This window comes from Puntigrus tetrazona, chromosome 12 (genome assembly GCF_018831695.1).
Source record: "Puntigrus tetrazona isolate hp1 chromosome 12, ASM1883169v1, whole genome shotgun sequence".
Taxonomy (NCBI): domain Eukaryota; kingdom Metazoa; phylum Chordata; class Actinopteri; order Cypriniformes; family Cyprinidae; genus Puntigrus; species Puntigrus tetrazona.
In genome coordinates, this window is record NC_056710.1 from 11,006,957 (window position 1) to 11,028,155 (window position 21,199).

At 37.3% G+C, this 21,199-nt stretch overlaps 2 protein-coding genes across 4 annotated transcripts; one reads left to right on the forward strand and one right to left on the reverse strand.

Moving 5' to 3' along the window:
• Positions 1–7: 7 nt before the first annotated feature.
• Positions 8–6,703, forward strand: pigf (phosphatidylinositol glycan anchor biosynthesis, class F). 3 transcript variants are annotated; one of them, XM_043253697.1, is made up of 6 exons: positions 8–59; positions 648–897; positions 986–1,077; positions 1,161–1,277; positions 2,700–2,808; positions 6,079–6,703. In XM_043253697.1, exons 2-6 carry the CDS (start codon positions 670–672, stop codon positions 6,190–6,192), a joined length of 660 nt encoding a protein of 219 aa, XP_043109632.1. In that variant the 5' UTR covers positions 8–59; positions 648–669; the 3' UTR covers positions 6,193–6,703. The 3 variants fall into 3 exon arrangements, with proteins under 3 accessions (XP_043109632.1, XP_043109633.1, XP_043109631.1); XM_043253698.1 differs by lacking the exon at positions 8–59 and adding an exon at positions 164–392 and having other exon boundaries at positions 4,728–6,703; XM_043253696.1 differs by lacking the exon at positions 8–59 and adding an exon at positions 171–392.
• rhoq (ras homolog family member Q) lies at positions 5,516–20,474 on the reverse strand. The gene is made up of 5 exons (XM_043253699.1): positions 19,960–20,474; positions 19,322–19,380; positions 9,785–9,949; positions 7,213–7,308; positions 5,516–7,043 (listed from the first exon to the last, which is right to left on the reverse strand). The coding sequence occupies exons 1-5, from the start codon at positions 20,099–20,101 to the stop codon at positions 6,888–6,890; spliced, it is 618 nt and encodes a 205-aa protein (XP_043109634.1). The 5' UTR covers positions 20,102–20,474; the 3' UTR covers positions 5,516–6,887.
• Positions 20,475–21,199: the final 725 nt, after the last annotated feature.

Sequence of the window (21,199 nt, forward strand, 5' to 3'; positions counted from 1 at the left end):
ATAAAAGTCCTAACAAATGCCACTCAATATACTTGTATCAACGTCTGTAGTCTTTGCAGGTATTTTTTTATTATATTTAATTAAAACGTATGTGCAGTAACAGTGAGTATTACTACTGCAGTTGATAATAATGATGTTTAAATAATTTTATTAGCACGCTCGTATATTATGCTTTGTTTAGTTGGTTCCATCTACCGGAAGCACACGGCAGTCATGTTTTGTAAATAAACTGTTCGATTTTTAAATTTGTAGTCTTATGGCATTCGGTTTAGAAGGGGTACGATCGTAATTTGTACATATTTAAGTGCTCGATGAATCTGTTAATGTAACGTTATTAGTTTAGGAATTTATATTGGTGGATATAAACTTTAACCAGGCACCTCACTCCATTGGTAAGTCTTTACTTCAAAATAAATGGGATTGATCGTTAAATTAATTACCTATTTCAGCTGTGTACAATATAGTGTCCTTTGCCTTTATTTTCACAACCGGAGATCCCCAGTCTCATCATTACGTTGGGTTCTTTTCTTTTTCGGTGTTTTGTGTCCTTTCTTTGACCTATATGATTTTTCTTTTATATAACACACGCGCCGTTTCTTAAGGAATTTATTGATCCTACTCATTTTACTCTCATTGTTCTTTATCAGGTACCGCCATTTAACCTCCATAATGTGGGATGTTGAGATCAGGGGCATGGCATCGGCTCATGCCATTATTGCCTCCTCCATCTTCATGGCAACCGTGATGCCTGCTGTCTTCGTGGAAAACTTCTCTGTTTATGGGACCCACATGATTTGGCTGTATTGTGTAGCTGGATCTATTGCTGTGGTCAACATCGCAGTTTTTTGGCTTCTTGGCATCAGCCCGCCAGCAAAGAAGAACACACTGACCTACAAGGTAGACACGGGCAGCACACTCTCCAGTGAATGCGAACACAATGACTGACTTTCAGAATGTAACGGGTTTCATGTTATTTCTTTGACAGATCAACAGATTGTTAAAATCATGTCTGCACTTTCTTCTGTCATGCCTTTTTTTTCACACCGTGGTGGTACTCTACGGAGCACCTTTGCTTGAGTGAGTGTGTGTTCTTTGTTTTGTTCGTTTTATTGCAAGAAAAGTGTCAAATGCCAACGTGTAAGTCGTACCTCACATTGCAGGTCAGCTCTGGAGACGTTTTCTCTGGCCGTGCTGCTGTCCACGCTCACCACATTGAGATGTCTCTGTATCCTGGGTCCTAATGTACAGGCATGGATCCGAGTTTTCAGCAGAGATGGGTAAGCGTAGGATAAACACTAAGTTAACCACTTGAACAAGGAGTTTGTGTGGAATTGGTTCACAGATACCTTCCTCACTGGCTGTGATCCACTAGATGGAGACCTTGTTCAACTTTGAATGGAAGCACCAGAATTTCACATATGTGGGATTATCGCGGGATGAGCACTGTATATCTAGAATAGATAAAGCAAAACCATTTTGAAATGACAATTGCAATGCTCAAATCCCCACATATGAGCAAATGAAGTTAAGTGTGGCTCTCGGATCAAAAACTTTTTATGGCTAGATGGGTCTTAGCATCAATATAATTACTAAAGGGTCTCTCTCTAACTGAAGTGTTTAGAAAGAAGAGCACAGAATGTTTGGACTATCATTTAGTGACGTTCCAATGGTATGAGAATCAGAGGTTCTGTGTGTTGTTTATACAGCTGCAGTATCTCTGCTTAAGCGCTGCAGGAAATTTCTCTCAAGTGTAAATACGTAGCTGTTTTCATCAAACATTCACAGTCCCCTTGTATACTACACCATTGCTCTCTATACCAGCCTCATGTTTAATACCCTACACACACTGTTGTTTTTACTAATAGAATTTAGTGTAGTGTAGGACGGTAAGATTTATGTTTTTGAAAGAAGTCTCATATGTTCACCAAGGCTGCGTATGTTTTGGAAAAAAAGAAAAGTGGTCCCGTTATTCAATATTGTTTCTATTCAAAATAACTTTTTCTATTTAGATATATTTTACAATGTAACGTATCTCTGTAATGAAAATAAAATGACACAATGATCAAAAACATTTCTTATTATTGAAATAGTGTTAAAACCAGCTGTGCTGCTTAATATTTTTGTGGAAACCGTGAATAAAAAGTTCAAAAGAAATATGTATATGTAATAATTAGTGCCGTCAACAGATTAATCGCATCCAAAATAAGTTTTGTTTACATTATATGCGTGTGTGTACTGTGTATATTTATTATGCATATATCAAACGCACAGTGTGTATATATATATATATATATATATATATATATATATATATATATATATAATATTCATTTATTCAAATATAGAAATCTGCATTTATATACATATATATATATATATATATATATATATATATATATATATATATATATATATATATATATATATATATATATATATATATATATACACACTTATATTATGTAAACAAAAACATTTATTTTGCATGCAATTAATCACGATTAATTGTTTGACAGAACTAGTAATAATAAAAATTTTGGTCAGTTAAAAGCATCCTTGCTGAATAAAAACATAGATTTATTTTTTAAAAATCTCACCGACCCCAAATGTTTGAATGGTAGTTTGTTTATGTGAACACTTGTTGTATTTTGTTCCTGATAATTAGCAATGTTATGATGTTAAGCGTGTGTGATTTCCAGGGCGATGTCAGTGTGGGACACGTCTCTTCAGATTACCACAGGCTGTAGTGTGATTGGGGCCTGGCTGGGAGCTTTCCCTATTCCTCTCGACTGGGACAGACCCTGGCAGGTTAGTGTCATTAAACTATTGCAACATTGGCTTGCACTTTATTTTAAGGTGTCTTTTTGTTACAGCATAATTATACGTTAAGTACCTCATACTGTTCATTAACTAAATGCACTTACTATATTGTTAGGGTTAGGCTTCGATTTAGGGTTACTTGCATTTCTTTTTGCATAATTTATCAAATGCAGTTAACACACATGCTTCTAGCTCATTGATATGCGGCGTTCAGTTGGGTGATGCAGGTTTGAGTTGGGCCTGTAGCATATCCCAATGCATTTCTGTGACTCTCTATTATATCTGTTTAGTAAATCAAAATAAGCCTCTCAAACCTATGTTGCTTAATGAGAGTACCAGTTCCATTGTTCTACTCAGTAAAGAGCAGATTTCTGCAGTAGCAGCAGATTTTCAGTAGAAGGTTCCTTGTTTCAGAGCTCTTGCTCCTATGCTGCAGTAAACCTCAGAAAGGAGGAACGTGGCAAAGAAACTGCTTCATATAAATATTTTAGTTTTTTCTTTTAACTTTTGGTTTTTTATTTGTGCTTTCTGTTTATAACGTTTTGTATGTATTTATTCAAAATCATTCTTCTGTGTTTGAAAGTTTTTGTTCACCGCACCTAGCTATTATGCTTCTTAAAAGGGGACAGTTTACCAAAAAATTAAAATTAGTTATTCTCATTGAAAAACCTGTGACTTTTCTAATGCACAAAAGATTTTAATACTATTTATGGCCATTTAAATAAAAGACTGTGTGTAAAAAATATATATATATATATATATATATATATATATATATATATATATATATATATATATATATATATATATAGAGAGAGAGAGAGAGATGTGATTTATGATATAAAAATGTGCTTAACGTATATAAATATATATATTCTTTCCTCCACTCAAACAAATAAAATCATAAGCATATCTACACTAACATATAAATGCATTGTATCAAAATACAGTAAAACTAACATTCTGAAATATAATTACAATTTTAAATAATGTTTTTAAAAATCTATTTTGAAATGCAATTTGTTCCTGTAATGCCATTACTCTAGACCAGTGGTTCCCAACCGGTGTGCGCGGCACTAAGGGGGTGCCGTGAGATCTTTTGAGGGTGCCGCCAAAATTTCGGGGAAAAATTCCAAGGGTGCCTCAAACAAGAAAAGGTTGGGAACCACTGGTGTAAACAGTATTCTCATATCATCTAGGACTAGGTATAAGGTGTTGTTGCATGCAAACTCTCGAAATGAAACAAATAAATAAATAAATAATAATAAAAAAGCTACGGAGATTTTAAATATCTATTTCCTTATAAGAGTGCCGGGAACTTTTGAAAGGCTTTCCAAGGGTGCCTCAAACAAGAAAAGGTTGGGAACCACTGCTCTAGACAGTGTCACATGGTCAATCACAAATCATATTAAACCATAGATTTCCATTACACGTGTATTCAGTTAATTTTGTTCATCGGAATTCTGATGAAAGATATCACCGTTTCCACAAAAATATTAAGCAAAATTAGTTTTAAATAATAAACGGAACCGGTTTTGTGGTCAAATAAATGCAGGCTTGATCAGCATAGGAGACTTCTAATCAAAATATATGAACAAATAGAAAGACGTCATTATATCAGGGATCACTGTCAAATAGAAAACAAATGCCGTGTAGTTAACACTAAAAACCCTTTTAGACAATATACACATCCTGCAGGATAGTCACAGACAGGTTTTGTTGGGAACGAACCAATCTTCATGAAAAATGTAATGTTCTCAAAGCATAGAAAGACTGCACTGGTACTTCAATTATTCATGTGCTGTACAGAGACATTGATCAGAGGCCAGTGTTTGCCCTCGTTTTGCCCTCAAAATGTCACACTGAAGTCTCCCATGTGTGCTTTTTGACACTCTGTCTACACACAGATGTCTAGACGAGACCGATTCATTACTGGAGAGAGGGGAAGCTGTAGGGAGGCAGTGATTCCTCCACACGTGATGATGGGAGCGTGAACTCTGGGGTGGTTCAATCCTGATGTCTAGCTTTAGAGAGTGGACGAGCCGTGTGACTCACACACAGATTCTCTCCTCCTCATTGCCATGACACTCTTGTAATATTGCAGCCCGTATTATGGTCTTGAGATAACTGGATAATCAATTCTGAGACCCAAATCAAGTATGAAGCGAAGAAATCTTATTCTCTGTATAAAACAAACAGAAATGAGTGCTGATCGTTATGTATTAGCCTATATTCAAAAATTTAGGGTCATTAATAGTTTTTTTTTATTTAAAAAATGATAATTTTATTTAGAAAGGTTGCATGGCATTGATCAAATCCGGTAAGTACATAATATTGAACCTTCTTTACATCAAATAATCTACACACAAAAAGCAATGATAAGAAATCAGCATTTTAGTATTGTCACCACAGGAATAAATTAAATTTCAGATACAAAATCTTTAAATTACTGCAGTAATATTAGTGTTTTACCGTATTTTTTATTAAATAAAATTTTATGCGCTTGCTTGGTAAGCACATAACATTTCTATCAAAACATTCTTTAAGACCCCAAAATTTTGAATGGTAGCCTTATTTTTTTTTGTGTGTCTGTCATATTTCTTAATATATAAAAAGAATTTAATATGTATGTGCAACACTGAAATAAGGCATTCAAATCTATATAAAGAAGCAACGCGACTAAAAAAAGGCAACATTTTTGAAAAACCTGTTTTATACTCATTAAAGATCTTGAGGCAAGTCATTAAAATTTACATTTTTGTTTATCTACTGCGGATTGGGCATCATCAGCAAGTTTTCATATTAATTATGTTCTTCCACAAAACCATTGTGCCTTTCAATTTTTAGATTTGCATTCCATATATTTACTATTTATAAAGGCTTTTTTTTTTTTTTTGTAGTTGTTGCTCACAATGTGCTGGAAGCTTTAAAAGACCACTCAGACCACTCCACATATTTGCATGGACTGCGAGAAATTCATAAAAAAAATAAAAATAAAAATTGAATAAAATTTTAAAATCACCTTGATATGAAGCAAAAATTCAAAATGCAAAGCAGTCGGCACACACCTGAGAGGCAAGGCCACCAATACATAACACTCAAAACTCTACGTTAAAAAAAGAAAGAGGAATAAAGCAGTCTCAAATAGAAAATTTGGTTGGTAAAACACCACAGTGAGTCAGTCAGCAGTAAGTCACTTGTGCTCCTGCAAAATGACAGTTTCGATCTTCATTTTTTTTTTTTGGCTCTTGTATCCAGGTTTGGCCCATCTCCTGTACGCTTGGGGCAACTACTGGATTTCTGACCGGCCTCCTCGCTGCTCCTGTCTGGATCCACTGGCATCGCAAACAACTCACCTACAAGCTCAAGTGAGGAAGAGAAGGACACGATCACAGGCCACCAGGAACTGAGAGAGAAAGAGATCCAGGCTGGAGTCCACCCATTACGTGCTCTAAAAAATCTCAGAGGTCCCATTTACAACAATAAAAAAACCTTTTGTTTCTTTGTTTTTCTTTTTTTTTTTTTGTAGAGTAGATATTCGATTTGTTGTATGCTCCTAATGGCAGTATATTTATTCGATCGTTCCTCTCGTTCTTCCTGTAAATAAAGCCAGCGCTGACTTGAGACATTTTGTAAAAGGCAAATGTTTTGCAACCCAAACTGAGATTCTGAGTTTCCCTTTTTGAAGAAAGTCTTACTTCTGTAAATGGCCGACGGGTTTGGTTGTGCTGTTTAGGCTTGTCTACATCTCTCAGACGAACTCATGCATGCTGAGCCAGACATGGAAATACAGTTCGAATTTTTTGTTTTTAGTCACTGGAAAGGTTGTCCGTTCTCTGTGCTTGTATGTTCAATAAATCATCGTTGTCGGGTTTTCTTTGTATTCCATTCCCAATATTAATTTCTCCCTCAACAATATGTCTTTTTTGTCAGTTCCTCTTGTCGTTCGCCCATAACTTGGACTTGTAGGTGCCTGGGCCCATTGCTTTAGTTCAGAAGTCAGATTGAAATCTGGTTGTTTGTCAGTTGGTCACCGTTGGTTCACTGGATGCCCTTGAGCTGGTGTATCATGTGATGAGGCAGCAGTTGATGCAGCGTGGGCCCAGTCTTCGCTTGAGCGCACCTTTCTTAGGAGCCAGAATGGCTATAATAGCCTCATCGAACACAGTCTTCAGGCCTTTCTGTGTCAGTGCTGAACATTCAACATAACAGCAGGCACCAATCTGGAAAGGCATTGAAAATAAGACTTTTTTTTTTTTTTTTTTTTTTAGGTCAAACCAGTAAGTCACGACAATCTTTTTTGCTTTCCTTTTGACTCACTTCTGAGTTTTTCTTAGTACAAAGTTTCAGTTTTATTTTGTTCTTGAGAAAAAGGAACTATCCATTTCTCACCTCCTTTGCTAGCTTTTGGCCTTGTTCTGTCGCAATGGGCTTCTCCTTCACGTCGTTCAGCTTGGCAATAGTCTTGGGGTCGTCCCGCAGGTCAATCTACGGCAAAAAAAAAAAAAAAAAAAAAATGAAGAGAAACTTACAGTTAAGCAAGCACAACATGAGGGGTTAACTGTACATGTGCATTTCTTTTGAGGACGGTGGATGAGATTCCATACGATGGGGTTTGTTTTTAGAGCAGAAGGCTCCAGGAAATTCAACCCAAGACCAGATGGTGGCATGCGTCTGCGGACTCCCCTTTCACCTAAAAAGTATCACCACAGTTGTCTAGGAGGGTCTCCGTCTTCACTGTTTCCAATTAAAATTCCACTTCATCTAAGTTTGAGTTTTTGCCAGCTCCTCTCCACAAAAAGCCGCTCTCCATACATCCAGTGACGTATTACCGAAACCACCACACAGAGCAGTGCTTCCTTCACATCTCTCAATTAGGCTTGTGGAGCACAAATTGAAAAGGTTTGCTTTAAATATGTCCCCAGCAGAAGTGAAGCTTTGTGGGGTTCAGTGTAGGGCACGATCAATCAAACACCAAAAAGTTTTTGATTAAGATGAGGACTAAAAAATTTGTTGCAAAACTGTGCTTGTATCTCATTATGGCTATAAAACGATCAATTATTATTTTGTGGAATAATTATCACTGCTACTAATAATTAGGAAATTATTAAAAAACAAAAAGAAATAATACTTTGATATACATACTAATATTTCAATGAGGTCAATTTTACATTTAATATCCTAAACCCTTCCGTACTCAATACTAGATTCTAAAAAAAATATTGCATTTCATTGCTGCTGTAGAATTACTAATATTAATAGGCATCTTAATTTCTCAACATTAAATTATTAAACTTATTTTGAGGGAAATCACAGGAAGCCTTTAAAGGAATAGTTCACCCAAAAATGAAAATTCTGTGATCATTTACGTCATTTCAAGTAGTTCCAAGTATGTATGAATTTCTTTGTTCTGCCGAACACCAGGCCGTTTTTGGTCACCATTGACTTCCATAGTAGGAAACAAAAATACTATAGAAGTCAATGGTGACCCAAAACAGTCTGGTTACAAACTTTCTTCAAAATATCTTCCTCTGTGTTCAGCAGAACAAAGAAATTCATACAGATTTGGAACTACTCGAAAAGATGTAAATGATGACAGAATTTTCATTTTTGGGACAATTATTCCTTGAAAAACGTCTCTTGTTGAGAAGCGATTCAGAAATATGGGGAGTATTTTGCATTCCCAAATGCCCATTAAAGTGGCCCAAACCTACAAACACAGATGAACACATGAGTTTGCATGGATCAGATTTGATAAATCGCACCAAGCCAGAGTTCAGGGTCCTTTTCCTGTGACTCTCTCTGGCTCCCTCTCGTATTGATTTCACTGCATCTGTATTCATCTCCTTCTGTGGTCTGATAAAGACAGGAGGCACGCACACACCAATAAACATGACCTGACTAGACTGGGGCTGACGACTAACCCTCACTCTTAACACACATACACAGATTATAGTAATTGCCAAACCACAGTCATAAGCTTTTTGGACAATTTCATCAATGATATCATGCTATGAACACTGTATGACTGGACCGTTCAGGATGGCTCACAAATCAATATATTCAATCTATAATATTACCACAGTTTAACCACACATTAATTACAACCACAACAGAAAACCCCAAGAAAATAAATACAAGAATTATCAGTCACCACAGAATGAACAAAACAGAAATATATATATAGATATAGATTATTGGCTGGTATTAGATATTTTTTACTTATCAGCCTTGGTTGATATTGGAGATATACTATACATATATACTATACGTAGAGCAATACTGCAAAAAAAACCCCACAACAAATAATTTAATAACACTATTAATGACATTTTTCTCAAAATGAATATCCATATGAAGTCGTACATTATAATATTGTGCTGCCAAAATTCACTTGTAGTATTTAAAACAACTGATTAGTGTGTGTGTGCGTGGGTCATTCCAAAAAATTTGTACCTAAAATTATTTTAACTTCAAATAAGTATGCGATCTAAAAACATAATACTACGCATTTATTCTTTCATCAATATTAAATCAATAAAAATATATATAAATATATTTTATATATATAAAATATAAATAATTTTATTAGTGTCCTATAATTCCTGTCATACCCTCATCAAAAAACTGTAAAATAACAGAACATTGAAGTGTTATAATTCTAGGAGGTTACGCCTAGAATCCCAACACTTAAAACAAAAGCATGTTTCTCTCACTCCTCTATTTTTAATTTAAAGGGGACATCATGCCATCTCAATACTCTTACCATTTTTTTTTTATTTGAAAATTATTTTTTACATTTATTATCATCAAAATCTACAAGTAACATCATTTCAAAGTGTACATGCTGCTTTTGTGAATTTGACTTTAAGCTAACAATTAGTTTGCAATCGACAAACCTGTTACTGTCAGCTCTGTTACATTTCAGAGCATATATGGAATAAAACGCCGTTTAAAACTGTACCTGAGTGCCAATGAGCAAGTAAGGGACGTTGGGTGCGTACTCCTGCAGCTCAGGGACCCACTCCTCTCTCACGTTCTGGAAGCTGGCCGGATTCACCACGGAGAAGCAAATGAGGAAGACATCTGTCATGGGGTAGGACAGGGGTCGCAGGCGATCGTAGTCCTCCTGTCAGAACAGAGGACACTGGGTAAAAACAAGTACTGAGCCTTTTTTTTTTTTTCTACTGTTCATCAGGTCAACAATGGTCAAAAACGCTTTAGGAATGCACTCAAAATTTGCTAACGGCAAACATTTACTTTAGTCAGTTACCCTAATATAAAAGTTTGCTTTGAATACAAAGTGTAATTTTATTCTCTCAAAATCATAACTAATAGCACCCACTGTTGTACTGAATCGCTGTCCACAAACGCACTGCAATGGAACATTATCAGCAATCACTTAAGCGGCAACCAAAAAATTACGCTGACCCCAATGATCGAGCAGAGATTAATACGATTTAGATTAAGGCTCATGGCCCATAAGTCCATATTTCATTCAATAGCGTTTCCTCTATCTCTCCATTCGTCCTCTAAAGCAGCACTGAGGCAGAGACATGTCCTCTGGAAACCAGAAACCCCAGACGCTATAACAGATAAGCCTGGATTTACAGGGGACATGTGACTGATATTTTTGGGAACTTGTTTTTTCCCTGTCATGTGTGTGTGTGTGTGTGTGTGTGTGTCTCCACAGGCAGCATGTGTGTTGGTATGCAATCATCCATGGTTATTCTTCCTAATGAGAGTGTGTCTAAACTATAACAGCATGTGCCTCTGGCCATGCGTTGCAGTGTAAACATTTCGTTTGCGACAGGGAATCATCCTGGGCTTCCAGAAATGAAACCTCAGAAATGTGGAGCCAGAGTTTCTAAGCTTCAGAGTTTAATTTACCGTGACGTCTCTCATCTTGGAACACCTCTGCATCTGAACCGCGAGGGACGTTGCTAACAACTGCCGACTGAAGATTGGGAGTGAAAAAGTACTGCTGCCAGTTTCCAGTAATTTGGAGCCCTTCAGGATTTCTGAAGCCTTAAGGTGCAGTCAGATTAAAACATCAAAAAAAAAAAAAAATAAAAAAAAAAAAAAAATACACTGTCTATAGCACAGAGATGTAGACACTGTCAAAACAAGCAGCTTTCTGTTAACACGTTGAACTTGTGTGAAACTTTGCAGAGCAACGTTAAATGTGATCTCACCTTTAAAAGTTTACCCCAAAACGAAAATACTGTCATTAATCTCACCCTTGTGTCGTTCCAAACCTGTAAGACCTTTGTTAATCTTCGGAATACAAATTAAGACATTTTTGATGAAATCCAAGCGCTTTCTGTCAGCAATGCAACTGACATGTTCAAGGCCCAGAAAGGTAATAGGTAGGGATGAATCGAATGTTTACCAAAAATGTTGTGCCGAAAATAGCAAAAAAAATGCTTTTTCGGCAACCGTAACAACCAAAAAGACAAAATAAATGACGTGATGTGATCAAATATAGACATAATATATGGGGAAAATGCGGAAAAACGTTTTTTGGTATTTGGCCTCGATGCAGTTTTTAATTTTGTTTGGCTTCGACCAAGAATTTTCATCCTGGTGCATTCCTAGTAGTAAGGATCTCATTAAAGGGTTATTCCACCCCAAAATGAAGATTTTGTCATTAAATACTTAATAAACCCTGTCAAGGTCCTTAAAGTTTGTTAAAATAAAACAATGCTATTTTCATCCAGCAGATGCTTTCCAAAATGGCACTACAGTGACAACGACTTTGTTCAATGATTTATGTTAGTTTTCTTTTCATACAAGCAGTATTCTCACAAGCCTTATTTAAGGAATTAAGCTTTTACAGGTTAGGGTTAATGACAAACTTTTCATTTTGGGGTGGAGTAACATTTTAAAATAGTCTTTGTGGCATCATTTTATGCAGCTCCGAGAATAATTTTTGAACAAAGAAAACATAACGACTCTTCTCGAATTAACTAAATAAATCTGAGCCTTTAGGAATGGTCGTGGGACAGTTAAGGAATGTCAAGTGCGCACACATTCATTACACACAACACACCCAGACAGTCACTCATCCATCAAGAAGATTGGCGAGTGATATAAACCTTCTGTTTTTACTTGCAACTGTCAATGTTTCAAGGCCAAATCTGTCTCGCAGATATGAACTTCCAATATGTAACCTTAAGAATTACAGCCCGAAATGGTTTGCTTTTGCTGTCTGGAGACCGACCTGTTCCTGCCACATGATAAATCAAGATTTGTTGCAACATAACCTGACAAAACAAAGTTGAGCAGGTGCATCTGTGGTGTAAGTGAGAGTGTTGTGTGAGTTTGTGTTGGCCCTGCGGGGCGGCTGCGTTATAAATACACTTGCTGCCCATCCTCTGGTCTGTTCAAACATTCTACAGGGGGCAGGGTGGGAGGGAAGGTATTATTTACAGCTGCCCTTTGCCAAAACTGAAAGTAGAATAAGCCAACACATCATCCACCCACGTCTCCAGCATATCTCCTGCTTTCTCCAGAGAACAAACATTTAAGTTAAGTTAGCGATGCAGTAAAACGGAAAATGATCGTTTTAAATCGTAATGCTATTTGGCAATAATATTGACTTCACAGTACCTTTGCCCCAAAAAAAAAAAAAATAAATAAATAAATAAATAAATAAAAATACAGCCTTGTAAAATACCAGGTTAAATTTAATATACACCTAAGCTTGTATCAAAATATATAAATTAATCAACTTACAATTTTAAGTCGTTTCCAGAACATTGATTTCTATTGTAGCATAAAAATTGAGCTGAGCTGAAATGGGCTGCTTTGCTGGCTTGTAATTCTAAATTAATACATTTTGATTGTGGCTTGTGAAAACCAGTTGATTAAATGGGTTTTTATATTAGTGCTTCATTCCCTTGAAAACGCCCTGTGACGGCTTATCACGATCCAGAGCTTGTTAATAATGAAATATCTGACATTTCTGTGGAAACGGTATGTGTGTGTGCGCGCGTGTGTACCTGTGTGTGTGTACCTGTGTGTGTGTGTGTGTGTGAGCTCCCTGCTCTTTTGAGAGCTGAGGGAAATGGATTGAAAAAAGCGAGACAGCAGTCTAATGCAGTGAACCTGGAAACACCCTTCTCTGCTGCCTGCTGCCGTCATTACCATACAGCTCTCCCTCCAGCTGATACCACTGACAACAGATAGCCTCTGAAAGCACGCATTTCTCCTGGAGTATGAACACAGTGACAATACAGTCGATTGTACACAGTTTCTGCTCCACACATAGTACTGTATAACACAACTCCTGACTCTGTCCTTCTCCTCTTCTTTGTTTCTTACAAAAGCAAATATCTGATATGGGATAGTGGAGGACTATCAGGCGTTTGTTATCTGTACTGACATGCCTAGTCACTGTCCTTTACTTGCTACAGACATCAGACATTCCTTCATTCTCCCAAACAACACACACACACACACACTCAGATTAAAATATATTTGTGTGCTCGCAGCTCAGCGGTTACCACAGATGACATGAGTCTGAATTCAATTTGAATCATTTCGAAATACCGTACCTCTCCTCCCCATCACTTCCTGCTCTCGATTCTGTCCTTCGATTAAATGTAAAAGACTATAGAAAATAAAAATACAATTTTATACTGAAATATATGGCCAGTGTGTAAATGCTTTTTAAATAGATTTGAAAAACAGTCTCTTATTCTCAGCGAGTCTGCATTTATTTGATCACAAATACAGTAAAATAATCACATTGTAAAAAATTATAACAATTTAAAATAAACGTTGCAGTTCATTCCTGTTCTGGCAAATCTGAATTTTCAGCAAACATTAGTCCAGTCTTCAGAAATCATTCTAATATATTGATTTGGTGATCAAGAAACTTTTTTTCTAATTAATATTGAAAACAGTGGTGCTGCTTACTATTCTTGTGCATACAGTGATATGTATTTTTGTTCAAAATTTTTTGATTAAAAGAAACACAGATTCATTTATTTTTTAATTTATTTTAGTTCATCCTTGTTGAATAAAAGCCTTAACCTCTACCAGAAAAAAATGTATCGGGTAGGGTGTGTGTAAATGTATGCATGTATGCATGCATGTATTTTATATATTGTGTATTATACATTTCATATCTGCATCAGTCAGCAGCTATTGAAATTTATGCTAAACTGTTCTGCGTTTCAGTCATACATTGTTGACTGTGTATGGCTTTTATTGCAGCATAATTTACAACACTGGGCTAATAAAGCAGCCATCTATCCATCCATCACTCAGAGTGCAATTGCCTTGCCCTTTCCTCATCCCTTGTCTTTTAGATCAGATTCCAATCGGTCTGTCTGTACAGTCTCCTGTAAGATTCCCCACAGTCACAGAGATGAGCTGAGAGAGTGAGAGAGAAAGAAAGTGTTTTTACACTGCTGTTCCTATGAAACATTTATCTCCAGAGCCCCCTGCTCTCCATTTACTGCATGTATGCATGTCTTCCTGTACTCTCAATTCAATCAGATTTTAAAACAGTACGTGTGTGTGCGTTTAACTATACATTCTGAAATCTGTCTTTGTTTGCCAATCTTCTGTATAATGACAAAATGACAGGAATATGTGTTAGGTTATCTGTATGGATTCGCTGTAGTGAAATAAGTGGGTCAATCTGCGGTTGATAGTCTCTTTGCTGTTAGCACCTCATCTCTTACATAAGACAACAGGAATCAGAGGGAGAGACTGAAATACAGCAAACTAAAATTACCACAAGGCCCAGTTATGCAAGTTGAAAAAGAAAGAAATGGTTGGGTGATTTTCTACGGAAAGTTTTATATTCAGAATGTATTCAGCAAGAAGGGGGAGGCGAGGGAAAGAGAAGAAGGAAGAAAGTGGCTCCTGTGCCTTTATCCAAAGAGAATAATTCATGGCTGTGTTTACTCAGACGATGCAGATTAATTGAAGCTTGCTGTGCGGTACACTGAATAAACACACACACCCGATGAAGATAAAGCTCAGCCAGGTCTTTCCTCTCACTCCTTCTCCAGGAGCTCAATCGGACAGGGACTACATGTTCTTAACCGAACAAAACAAACAATGACACCTGAGGTGGGAGCAAATGTGTTCGGTAAGAATCTACGATATTTCAGTTACGTCAGTCTGCTGCCGAGATGCAGAACGCTGGAACTGCAAGCATAAAATTCAATGCTCTGATCTGGCATTCGTGACTGACTCTGGAACAGCATCCTCCTACATTACCGCCTATAGGTCTCTGCCGTCCCGAGGTCAGTGAGTGAGCTGTGCCCGGTGCTGCCATCACATTTACACGAACCTTCACTCTCTCCGTTTCACTGTGATGGAACAGTGCTTTGTACCCCACCTGTTCTGCTGAGACCATAACGTCCTTCAAGAAACAGACAGTTCTGCGAGTAAATAATTCATAGCAATGAGAAAGTAACTTTTTCTCGTTGTCTCTTTTCTGTAGTTACAGCTGAAGTTGCTTTTAGCTCTGGTTAACTGTTTAGTATACCTAGTGCTGTTACTGTTAACTAAAACTATTTTTCAAGTCAAATAAAGATTTAATTTGAAATTTCTTAAGTATTTATTAAAAAAAAAATACAAATTAGAGAATTATATATTATGAAAACATTACATTAACATGTAAAACAAAAAAGAAAGGGGGAAAAAGAAACTGTCTTGGCAAACAAGTTTACTACTAAAAGTAATAAAATAAAAATACTAAATTTTTAACAGATGTGTATATAACTTCTCTAACAAATGTAGCTATTGCTCATTGTTAATATTACTGCATTAATTACCACTGTGTGTACATTGGATGTGAGTGGCATGGTGCAACAATTATAACCAATTACAATAAGAGATGCTGGACGTGGCACAACACAATAAATATGTTGTGTGTGTGTGTGTGTGTGTATATTACACAGCATTTCGAATTTAAATGTTCAATTCATTTTGTTTTAAGAAAAAAAGTTAACCTGTTATGCTGCATTTATGATGGCACTTTTTTGCAACATTTCTACAAATTGTGAGCGTTTTCAGTCTTGTTTTCACTAATAAAAGACAGTGTGTGTGTGTGTGTGTGTGTGTGTGTGTCTGGCTCAAACTCCATGTCCTTTTTTTATTACAGAAATAGACTCCAGTAAGAATTCAAAGCAGTTGAGAATAAAAGGAACATATTATGTGAGGCCTTTCAAAACACAAGCATTCTTAGGTTCAAAATCCCTTCTAGTTATCTGCCTGATCACGAGGCAGCCTGAGCCCCAGAAGGGGCAAAAAGCAGTAGGGTATTCCAGGGTGGGAGGGATTCCTGGATTGAAAAAGAAACGCAAACTGCAGCTGTACTTCACATCTGGGGCCCAGTTCCCTCTCTGAGGCTCATTAAGGCCCGTCAACTCAAAGCCATGTTAAAAAAAAAAAAAAAAAAAAAAATCACCTCAGTGAAGAAAAAAAAAGTTGAAGGACTGAGAGTAAAGGATGAAAGGTCAGGATTAGATGGTTTTGATGGAGCTGAGACAGATGCCAACATCTGAGAGGTTGCCCCTTTACTGACACTAGCCAGCTAACTCTGACTCCTCCTGAGGCAATTAGCATGTCAGGACCAATCAGAAGAAAGAGCCAGTGAAGGCATCCAACAGACATGCATCTGCTTATAAGCCAAGTGACGCCCTCCTTCTTAGCAACCACAGGCTTGAAACTATTTATAACATACTAAAATAGAACGAACACCTGCCTATTTTTCCAATATTGATACTCTTTATTCGCTGCACAAAGTGCGCCAGAAAACTGTCGTTCCTTTCTCTCCTACCAGTGAGATTTGAAACACATGACTATGGAGGACACACTCATTAACACACATATCTGAGAAGGGCAAGTCACCCTTTGTCATACAAAGGGAATTCTGATGAGGTCCTTTATCTAGTCAACACAGAAGAGAATGTACATGGAATATATAAACCGCAATATTGCAGTCAAATGCACAATAGTTTGGCTGGAAAAATTTCATTATAGATGTGAGATGAGCGCAAATAGCTGATAAATTTGGTCTTTAAAATTATCTGGTCTTTCAAAGCCTGGTCTAAAAGGCATTTTGTTACTAGATAACGCTTTGTGTTCAAAGAATTCAAATGTTTGAGAACCGAAACACAAACTTTCAAGTTTAAGTCCTTGGTAATAGGGTTGTGTATCATCTGAATTGTATCTTTTTTTTGTTCTGATTCTTATTGGATTCCCAGTTTGAATTCCAGTGTGGTTAATTAAATGTCAAACATATTTATTCTGTGCCTCTTTTTGCAAAACATTTAATTGCAAAAGCAAAAATCAGCAGGCTGCATAAAAACTTTGACTCAATTAAGAGATGTTTGTGTGCAAAATAGAGCTGCACGACTGGATAAATTAGAATTTTTTGCATTTATTTATTTGATTTTTGTAAATGGAGGTTGCAGTTCTCTTACAATTCAAGACAAATATTAAACGACTAAATAAAATTTATGAACGGAATATACCATGAGCCCGCTCAAGATTTACTTGCTTCATTATTACTGGATGAATCATGTTTTTAAAGAGTCTCTTGAATTAATGATTCAAAGACCAGGGGCTGCTCAAGCTCCAAAAATGTCCATAACAGCACCATAAATCATCATAAAGGTGGTCCATATGACTCTGCACTGCATTCATATTAATTTGATAGCTTTTGTGAGGGACGAATTGATATATTCTGGAAAAATCCTGCTTTGGTTACCATTAACTTTCACTGGAAGGAGAAAATCTGCTTGGGCGTTGCAGTATAAACAACTTTTGTGTTCAGTCATGCAGGTTTCTAAAACGTTTTTTGGGTAAACTGCTTTAAGTCTATCTTATACCACAGTGAACATCAGCTTTGAATTTGTCTCTCTTTCCAGGTCTTCGGCTAAATGAATCCTCTTGATCAAGAGATCGGTCATGGTTTCTGTATGGTACTAAATGGTGCCAGCTGTGGAGAGAAGGTGAACTTTTGAGTGTTTTGTGTGTTTGAACTGCCTCGAAACCAAACCCCACCGCTTGGCCCTTAGTGACGCTTCCACACATCTGGCCCACTACTCACATTCTTTGTCTTTTTTGAAGGATGCTGCTCAATGGAAAAAGCCCACCATGTCAGATGCACTATTATGTTTAAGAACTAAGAACTGGATTTGGTAGGTTCTAAGGTCCCGGCAATCGTTTGTTGTGTGTTTCATGATCATCATTCAAACAGCATTGAAAATCGGAGGATACAGTCTTCTTTATCATTCATCTAAATTTAACTTACGCACACTGATCCTATTGCACAAAAGCTACGATGTCTTCAATGGAACTGCGTGGAATGTTAATTGAAATCAGCCATCCGTTTAAACGAAAGGGCAAAGAAAGTTTCACTAGACATTAAATCCATAGTATAAATAAATCATCAGAGATCAAACACTTTGAGCGCTGACAGATATTTCGGCTTTCAGACTTTTTTTAACAGTTCCACCTGAACTGTTGAATTATTGGCCTTGGGCGAGAAAGCATCAAGCTCAGAGCTCAGCCTACATAGTTAAAGTCTAGTCATACTACGTAGCAGGCGAAAAACTGTATGTGAAAAAAGTAGTGCGTTCAAATTAAAATTATTCATAAAAGGTGACCTTACCACTTCTGAAAATATCCTCAAACATACAACCAATGGACTTTACCATCCACTAATGCCATGGGAGAGGATTTGTGAATAGCAATGAAGCAACACAACTGACGCAGTAGGTCACAAGACAACATGACAAATCTGGTACATCCAGATTAGTACATTCAGATACATCAAAGTAGTACCAATTCACACAGCATGAGACTTTGCGCACAGCTTTTGCCTTTCTGGTCACAAGTTTTAAACCTCCGGATACTAACTCTTCAAGACTAGACTACCTCTGGGAAGAAGTGTTCAGGAGATGCATGGCAACTTAAGATTTTCTTTCACGATCACTTTCAACAACATGGTTAAAAGGGAGTAAGGAAAAATTTCAGATTGCCGTTGCATTCCTATCTGCTTCGCATGTTTAGCTTTCCTATGAGAGACGCTAATGTGTACTCACCTGTTGAGTTTGGCAGTGGCTTAGTGATTAATGAGAAAAATCTGCAATCTATCACTCACACTCATGCTTATATTGACTTTCTTCGTTCTGTGGAACGTTAAAGAGGATTAAAGAGAATTTGGGGACAGACAGCTTTTCACTGCATCTTTTTTTTTTTTTTTTTGATACAAATCACACTATGAACCTGCCAACATATTTTGCATTCCGCAGAAGGACGTAGGCAAATACAGGGGAACTGAAGTAAATGAATGATGACAAATTACATTTCTGGATGAACTCTGGCGTTAAATCACATGCATATAATGGCAAAAAGTCTCAGAACGCATCTGAACAGGCCACCGTGTACTTTGCCTGAATCGATCGAGTTACTATTGCTAATGAAAAGGCCTCAGGCCAATAAGAGAGGAATGAGTTAACCCTACCTGACCCGCAGTGTCATACAGCCCCAGCAGGTACTGTTTTCCCCCAACCGTCACACTCACTGAAAAAAAAAAAAAAAAAAAAAAAAAAAAAAAAAAAAAAAAAAAAAAAAAAATCACACATAATTAAATTATTACAGATAATAGTACAGGTATTATCCTACACGATTAAACACATTAGGATTTAGATTAAGAAAGGCTGTTGGTCACGTTTTAGTCATTTCTGAAAATGGGAAATAATGCAAATTTGTATTTATGATCAAGCAAAACAGCCTATGCGGGTAGGCTACTCAATTTAGTTTTATTTACTCCCGTGACAGAGAGATGCAGATGCGTTTATTTCTGATCAAAGTTCTCGACCAGATTTTATTTACTTTCGATCGGGAAAGCGAATGAATGGGGTTTCGTTCTGACCAGGCGAAAGGGAGACGAATCGTGCCACAAGGATGCTGATGTGCACCAGTTGCATCCTCAGCCCACAGGTGGTTTCCATTATAGAAACACGAGCGCGATACAATGCAAGTCACTCCGAGGTCTCGCAAAAACCGCTAAACGAATGTTAAATACGTTTATACGTCAAAACAGACAGAGAAATATCGATTCGTACTCATTATGTCGCAGCATCACGCCGGCATATTTACCTGCATAATGATCAAAGACAGTGGGCACATATTCCTCTGGAAACGCGTCGTTGGCATAGCTCATCAACAGACAAGTTTTTCCAACGGCGCCGTCGCCGACGACCACGCATTTCAACATGATGCTGCCGGTTCCGTTTGCCATGACGATAATAAAACACTTGAATTCACCATCTTCAGCTATCAGAGATATATCCCTCGTTAGTAAAGCTCCCTTCAGGCGTCACCTCCACCAGCAGCAGCAGCGCCGCGCTCGGGCAGCAAAAACAGCTGAAATGCCATTTCCTCCACCCCGTTTCCCAAATTTGCCACTGACTGAGGTTTTCCCCTCTCAACACTGGCACACGCCGAGCGCGTGCCGCTTCTGACGAGACGGGAGCGAGCGACAAACTTTGCGTCGTCAAGACGACAACCTAAAAGCCGCGTGCTCAACACCCTACGCCCTCACCGCTGTCCCACTTTCCCTACTTTCCAACCCCGGTATCACCTCCTCTGACTCTTGAGCCCAACACGGATTGACTTGCGACATAGGCGGGGTAATAACTCCGGATCAAGGGATCGAGTATAAAGATTGCCTGTCGTTGTTTTTGTGTATGAATCAACCGACCATTGAACGAACACCAGCTAGTATCTTGTGGATATGAGTCAGACAAAGACTAATTAACCATTAAAAGAGCGTGAACAGAAAAGCACATCGGAGCAATGTATTCTTACTATTTTGTTAAATAACATAACATGTATAAAACGTATATTGGCTCAGATAATACATTTGCAGTAATAAAAGATTCGCTTTTTAATAGTGATTATCAGAAATTAGGTCCAATCACTCACAGTTTATTCCAATGTCTGTCTTTTACTATGCAAACTCGTTTAAGGCTTATATGATTGCGTTTTAGATTAAATATGATATAAACTGTTTTTATTATCCGCTGTAATAACCTTACAGTTGTTTTGATGCATTATGTTATAACAATAGATTCACATGACAGCAGTTCTTTAACGAAACCAGGACTGTCTGACCATAATTTGCTTCGGCACACCGAGCTTTATTAGCTGGAAGTTAGTATTCCTCTTTATAAGTTCATAACGTGTTGGTATCACTGGAGTCATATTGTTCGTTTGCGCACTTTGTAGACGATCCCTAACACCTGATCGCAGTCCAATCAGCTGGAAGCGGGCAGGCTGGTCAAGGATGCGCTGCTGTATCACTTTTGACAGCTACTGCAGGAGTCACGTGACCAAA

Coding starts and splice junctions, on each gene's coding strand:
- pigf (XM_043253697.1), top strand. CDS start 670: ATGTGGGATGTTGAGATCAGGGGCATGGCATCGGCTCATGCCATTATT. Junction 1,078..1,160: donor TACGGAGCACCTTTGCTTGA/GTGAGTGTGTGT, acceptor CTCACATTGCAG/GTCAGCTCTGGAGACGTTTT. Junction 1,278..2,699: donor CGAGTTTTCAGCAGAGATGG/GTAAGCGTAGGA, acceptor TGTGATTTCCAG/GGCGATGTCAGTGTGGGACA.
- rhoq (XM_043253699.1), bottom strand. CDS start 20,101: ATGGCAAACGGAACCGGCAGCATCATGTTGAAATGCGTGGTCGTCGGC. Junction 19,381..19,959: donor TGTCTTTGATCATTATGCAG/GTAAATATGCCG, acceptor TTTTTTTTTCAG/TGAGTGTGACGGTTGGGGGA. Junction 7,309..9,784: donor ACTTGCTCATTGGCACTCAG/GTACAGTTTTAA, acceptor TTTTTGCCGTAG/ATTGACCTGCGGGACGACCC.